Source organism: Anneissia japonica, unplaced genomic scaffold (assembly GCF_011630105.1).
Source record: "Anneissia japonica isolate Jap-2015-1 unplaced genomic scaffold, ASM1163010v1 scaffold1231_len1163931_cov198, whole genome shotgun sequence".
NCBI lineage: Eukaryota > Metazoa > Echinodermata > Crinoidea > Comatulida > Comatulidae > Anneissia > Anneissia japonica.
This window is the reverse complement of record NW_022728604.1, coordinates 538,638-545,875: the sequence shown is the minus strand read 5'-3', so window position 1 is coordinate 545,875 and position 7,238 is coordinate 538,638. Positions and strand designations below refer to the sequence as shown.

The following is a 7,238-nucleotide window of genomic DNA, read 5'->3' as shown; positions in this document are numbered from 1 at the left end:
AGCAGGGGGGGGGGGGGTTAAGAAAATATTAGGTTATAGGATTCCCATTATATCTCTATTATTACCCTCATAAAAATATTGTTGAATAAGTAAATGATGTTTTAGCTCTTTAAAATTATAAATCGAACAAGTCATGACGTCATTTGTTAATGTTCTTCCTTTGAAAAAAAAAATATCTTAGTCACTACTGCCTAATAACATAGTGCACATTGGACAAATTTATTACACACGAAAGCAAAAAAAAGAGAGGCCAGTGGCTGTCCACTGGTAAGGGGAGGAGATGGGAAGGGGAAGCTGTCTGAGAGGGAGGTCTGAAATAGGTTATCTCTACTGTCTTCATGTTAAATAACAGCTATGAATTAATTTTTCTTGTCTTACAGATTGAAGGTCCGTATTCCTGCTCAAGCAGGTATCCAACAAGGAACACTATCGTCGGTTTATCTTAAAGTGCATCTATACGCCGTACGTTAGGCCTATTGGTTAAATTCGTCGTTCGTTTATTACATTTACTACTAATATTGTTGAAATACTGTTGAACTAATGTCGTGAGGAATCGAACGGATATTATCGACCTATTCCTACCTTATTAACTTCATTTAGTAAAAATGTAGCTAGTTCTTGCTTTTTTGATGACTATGTACTTCCATTTTATTATCATGTGCTTCCATTTAACCAATCAATGCTTCCATTCCGTAGGAAATGCCTCCACTGAGGCATATTCTAAACGCATCACTTAATTTCTTAAAATGTTTCGTATGGATATACCAACTGGATAAATTCGATATATAATAATTGATAGTTTATAATTTCTTTGCCACTCCTTGAGAAATCGTAATAAAGTCACAATAGAGCAAGTAAAACGTTTGTCAATTTTTCTAACCAGTAAATTACTGATCGTCTTTGATATTCTGCCAAAGCATAAAATGATATAATTAATTTAAAAATCAATTTTAGCAAACGAATTAACAAATATTACTAGTCGTTTGAACTCTGTTTTGATTGAGAATATTACAAGACTGTTGACATAGGCCTACACATACTATATAATAATTCAATACAACATCGTACAAAGATAAAAATACGAATGACAATACTGTAATAATAATGATGATGATATGATGATGATGATGATGATAATGAATCGATGATGATGATGTTGCTGACGATGATGTTGATGACGATGATGATGATGATGGTAACGACGACGATAACGATGACGATGATGTATGATCATACTGATAACAATTATAATAATAAGAATAAGAAGTAATAAGGAATATGATGACGATGATGATATTAATATTAGCGATAAATAATAACTTACAGTATACAGAAGTATTTGCAGTATTAGCCTTGTATTTCTTATAATTTTTTTTGAAATTTTACATTTTGTTGATCCACACCAGAAATTAACTCTCTCTGTACGCCCAGTGTTTACCTATAATCTATTTTTCAAGCTTGTTCCAGATCTATACAATAACCAAGGAGTAATGTGATATACTTCCTCATATACACTACGTAATTCATCATCGCTAAATAAATTTAGAGCACATCTCCCCCGGCATTAACATGCTCAAAAGATGACCGGTTTATGGATTTCAGGGAGTTTTTAGTCATCTATGATACACAAGGCAAATTGTAACATAGTGTGCAGTATGATAATACAATTAGGGTACAATTCTTGGCCCGAGGAGTAGGTGGAAAACATCACTTTATTCTGAAAATCAGCTTAAAGAATAATTATTATATTGGTTGTGTTTTTAAGTAGTGATTATAGGCAGATGGGAACAGATGGCGATTGAACAACATGGTTAAACAAGTAATTTATGAACCTTTACCAAAATCTTAAGAATATTATATATCTTATGCAGCATATGGTTGAATTGGTCTTGGACTCAATGATCCTCTGCTAAATTGACTGAAACAAATGGAAAGGCTGTTCGTGGCCTCATTAACTCTGCTTGTGAATTGTGAAATATATATCCTACATAATAAAAAGATCCTTAATCACGTTCCACAGAAGAAAGCAACTTAAATAGTTTATAATGCAAGTTGAAGACAAATTGTCACGATCCTCTCCTCCTTACGAAACAAAACAACTTTTTTGGCAATGGAACAAGTTGGCGTGAAACCGGTCCGTGATTTTTTTATTCAGCAGAAACCACTAAACCAGCATTGCTCTTAAAATTGAGAAAGTTGTGATGCCGTTGTATGGCAAGCCAAATGTTTCATTTAGTAAAACTCCAGTGTAAAATCGCTACGAAGTGGATACAGCCTTTTTTGCACCGTGCGTATGCCTGACGCAATCGAAAAGGCTCCGCGATTTTTGACCGACCAATCAGTATCGCAGAAAGAAGTAGGGATAGCCTGTAGCGATTTTATGAAAACCTGACATAAGCTTGCCGAGATTCAGCAATATCTGAAGATAGGCCTATAAGGAAGATCTCAAACAAGGTAGTAAACGATCTGTTCTGTAATTACAGTACTTCCAATTGTTACGGAGTTATGTTAAAATGATTGCTGTCCAATATTAGTATTCATGGCCCAAGTTGTCATATATACACTTTATTATCATTTTGAAAAATCATTATCAAAATTTGAGTAGAATTTTCTCTTTTTTTCTCAATTTTTTATTTTGAAAAATTTAGGGGGCACCTCCGCTAATCCGCCACTGGGTATGGTTTCCAATATTAGTAGGCCCTATTCATGGTCCAAGTTGTCATATATATATACATTTTATTATCATTTTGTATATATTCAATTACTGTTCAATTTAATTGTAGGCCCTAAACTGTAGCCAATAAGAGAAAAAAGCAATAAATTTTCTCACTATTCGACTGTTTGATGTTTTCATAGTAAAGAAATATGAATGTTAAGCAATGTAAACGCATCCACAACCTCAATTCTCATGAACTTTAGCTTATAGAATATTACAGTTCCACTGCAGAGTTTGAGATGTTGACAGCATGGACAAGCATTGATATTTCAAAGGAGATAAAAAAAAAACACAGGACACATTTTAAAGCAGTTTCAGTGGTTAATCACTGAGTTAAATACTTGCTATATCTTAATTACATATGAAATGTTACACTAAAAGTGTAAAAGTAATTAAGTTTCGTACACAAATTGCACGTATATTATCACCAGTAGAGCTTGGATTCAGTGTAGGCCTGCATTAAATATGGCTAGTAATAGAACCTTAAGTGGGTGAAAGATGAATAAACTGTCTACGGATTTAAAACAGAAAAGATAATGTATATACAGGTAATTCATATTTACACCTTTCTTTAATAAAAGCAGCGAATTAGCTCTGATTACAGCAGACTACAGAAAATTCATACCTGGAAACTTGTAGGAGTACAATAGGCCTATAAGTAGTAGCAATGGGGAAAGCATTTGTGTGTCTTCTGATCGGTGCACTGGCTCTAGGAGTCGTTTTACCAGTAAGTAGGCCTAACGAATTCAGTAGGCTTCTTTAAGTTCTTTTGGACAGTTCATACATATATTTATACAGTGCTCGTATAGAGAAACAAAAACAAATCTCCTGCTTGGCCGTGCGAAAAAATGTTTCTGGTGGGCTTCGAACCTACGACCTTTCGCTATAAAGAGCGTCATACCACAGGAATACGAAAGCCTTTTGGTTGTGAAATACAATATTCTATCCGAGCTACATATACATGACCTGACAAAGTGAGGATGTATTCAGAACGCAGAATTTTAGCAGTAGCAGCAGAAATTATATGGTAGTAAATTAACATTTAGACGGTAGTTTGCGTTTAGAGTGAACATAAATATAAACAAATGGGTAAGTGATAGAAAAAATGCTCGGATATGTAGCCTGTAGGAACAAATGATGTTAATTTAACGTATCAGGTTTAACCCTCCATCAAAAAAAAATGTGTGAATCAATCCTGCGACCTCTCGCTATCAAGGTGGGCGTCATATTGTTATATATATATCTCTCTTTGAAGCAAAACTATAAACTTGTTCTGGTGTATCATGTACCTCTTTAACTTCTTGGACCTACATTAACAAGTAGTTTGATTACTAGCTTAATTAACGTAGTAGGAATAATTAACATAAGTTGATAAACATCATAATAATTGTAGCTTTATGAAAGTCCTGTGTATTTCGTTATTTAATGTTGTATCATTATCTTCTTTAACAGCTTGAGAGAGCATTGGTAAATGGTAAGTAAGTTTTACAACATTAATATAAAATTGTATACGGTAATAAAATATTATCATTCAAATTTTTATATTTGTATTATTATTATTATTATTATTATTATTATTGTTGTTGTTTTTACCAACAGCTAAAGAATGCCAAGATCACCGAGACGATTGTAAAACTTTCAAGGGTTGCGATGACCCGAAGTCCGCCTTGGCTGCGACAGGGTGCTTAAAGACGTGTGGGTTTTGTGGGTGTAAGTACTATGATTACTTCAGCAAATGATTCGTCGCTTTTTATCTGTCTGTTATATAGGACTACGCAGAACTATTGATTAATTATAATAATAATAATAATAATAATAATAATAATAATAATAATAATAGTAATAGTGATGATGATGATGATGATGATGAGGATGATAGTGATGATGAGGGTGATGGTGGAGATGATGATGAGGATGATGATGATGATGATGATGAAGATGAGGATGATGATGATGATGGTGATGGTGATGGTGATGGTGATGGTGATGGTGATGACGATGACGATGACGATGACGATGACGATGATGATGATGATGATGATGATGATGATGATGACGGTATCCGTCATAGACGCTCATGGCGCATTGAAATGTCTAAGCTATAGGCCTAGATAAATAAATAAATAAATAAACAGTTTAAAAAAAGAAACGCGAATGCCAAAAACAAGGGTGACAATTGACACAGAAAAACCGAAGGTGACCAGGATGGGACTCTTTGTTTGAATCGTTACACCATCAGACCTCGAAACAGCGTCGCTGTCACACCCATGTGCACGAAGGTACACTTTAGCCAGTATGCTGGGCTCCATTAACTTCCAACTTGGAATAACCCCTTGGCTCCACTACCGTGCATAGAGGCGGATCCAGAGATGTTCAAAAGGGTGTGGGGGACGAAAGGGGCCAATCGAGACAACACTGTCCTAGGGGGTCCGGAAAGTTTTGAGTTCTAGACGCCCGAAAATAACATTTGAGGCGTTCTGGGCTATCAAGACAGCGACGCTGTCGAGATAAAAAAATAAATAAAAAATAAAAAAGAAAGTAGGTCAAATAAAAACTGGCCACCAAGAAATGAGAATGCATCATCAAAACAAAATTAGTAGAATGGTAGGCCTACTCATTGATCTGAGAAAGAGGTGATTAAGTTTTGGAGTGAACGGGTCAAAGTCACAGACATTTCGAATTTCTCTTGAAACCCCTCCATTATAAAGGAAAATAAAGGAATCACCCACCTCGCCCATAAACGCTCTGTGCGTGTAGGCCTATCATTCGTTATTATTCCCGCACGTCACGCACGGGGCGGAGGTAGGTATGTCCAGTGGCGGCTCTAGGACATATTTTCTGGGGGGGGGGGTGGCTGAACTGTCCGACAGGGAGACTTGAGCTGGGGGAAGGGTTCGAGAGGGGTCTCTTATACACATCTAGATGTGTATAAGAGACAGGTCCGACAGGGAGACTTGAGCTGGGGGAAGGGTTCGAGAGGGGGTTCTCCCTCCCAAATGAGATTTTTTTAAAAAGAATAGGAACCTCTGGATGGCCAGAAATGACACTCTCAGACTGTAAGACAGACGTGTGCTGGCTTGGCGTGGGCCTATTTTATATCTTTTTGACGCTGACTGCCCGATGAGCTCTGTCTAATAGCGGAGCTTGACCTGTCTGGTGGGGGACTTAAGTCCATGCTGCCTCCACCCCTGCTGCCGCCGCCACTGGGTATGTCCTATATGAAGTAACTGCACTATTACATGTTTACAATATTAGGCCCTAATAGCATTATAAGTTGTTATTTGCTTCCAACAGCTACGAAATGCCAAGATTACCGAGACGATTGTCAGAGTTTCCAGGGTTGCAATGATCCGAAGTCCGCCTTGGCTGCCACAGGGTGTTTAAAGACGTGTGGGTTTTGCTAGTGTAAGTTTAAAAATGATGAAAACGTGAACCCTGTCGTGCTATTAATTTTGTGTCAGTAATATTAAGCCGCCTTTTAATCTAAAGTAAGTAAATCTTTGTCGAAGAACTATACAGCCATTATATATAAATATATGCTGTGAGACAAATCATTGCTCTTTCAGAGCCCTCAATAATATAATAATTATTAAATAAACTAAACAAAAAATAAAGTAAAAAAGAAAAAAAAAAAAGATACAGTACGTTATAAAGCTTCAAGATGTACTTCAAATACCATTCTTTTTCATCCGCAGGATGAAACTAATAGAGGAATCGTAAAGACGAAACCAGGACCACCAATGTCTGTCTTTGATTTAATTATTAAACCAGGCCTATTGTTTTCCTGGTCTAATATTATATTTGTTTGCCTTTTATAACTATAGGAGCTTACTCGTGTAAAACATAATGTACCCTACATTCGAATTTTTCATGGTGTAATGATGAGATGCTTAAAGCCGGACACTCACTGCGTCGTACGACCGTCAGCCGACGAATCCAACTCCGCCTCCTGTGAGCGTTAGACGACGCGACTCCATCTATTGATTGTCGGTGGTATCGTCATAAGAAACGATCCGTTGCGCGAGCGTCGTCCCGTTGCGTTCTCCATAGAATCGCGTCGGACAACGACCGTCGGGCGCAGTCAACGTGTCCGGCTTAAGTGGCGGCAATTTTGATTAAAATGGATGATGCATTTTGGAAATTAACTTTAACAGTCAGCGAGTTTTGCGTATGTAGTCCTGTCTGCTAACATCGAGCGCCAGTGGTTTTTTGACGTCCAATCTGAATTACTTTTGCTCCATTAGTTGTGCCTATGAATGGAAATCGATAATAAATATGATAAGCTCCGTCTTTATGATGTGCGTGTGTGCAAAGTTTCATTGTAGGCCTATATACAGCTTTCGGCTTTAAGCCCCTTTAGTGCACAACAGTTACATTCAAGCATTACAGTATGACACCTTTAACAAGCTGAACATGAGGATGATGATGATGATGACGATGATGGGGATGATGATGACAACAAGGATTATGATGATGATGATGATGAAGATGAAGGTGGTGATGCTGCACGTGATGATGATGA

General features: G+C 36.9%; 1 protein-coding gene and 1 long non-coding RNA gene across 2 annotated transcripts in view; both read left to right on the top strand.

Moving 5' to 3' along the window:
* Window positions 1-860, top strand: part of LOC117114376 — a 2,163-nt gene extending 1,303 nt beyond the window's left edge. The window contains exon 4 of the long non-coding RNA XR_004446351.1: window positions 381-860. This is a non-coding gene — a long non-coding RNA (uncharacterized LOC117114376). The remainder of the gene's footprint in view (window positions 1-380) is intronic.
* A 1,405-nt stretch (window positions 861-2,265) lies between these two features.
* LOC117114375 lies at window positions 2,266-7,010 on the top strand. The gene is made up of 6 exons (XM_033258033.1): window positions 2,266-2,454; window positions 3,301-3,443; window positions 4,169-4,190; window positions 4,316-4,426; window positions 6,011-6,121; window positions 6,412-7,010. Exons 2-5 carry the CDS (start codon window positions 3,384-3,386, stop codon window positions 6,118-6,120), a joined length of 303 nt encoding a protein of 100 aa, XP_033113924.1. The 5' UTR covers window positions 2,266-2,454; window positions 3,301-3,383; the 3' UTR covers window position 6,121; window positions 6,412-7,010.
* Window positions 7,011-7,238: the final 228 nt, after the last annotated feature.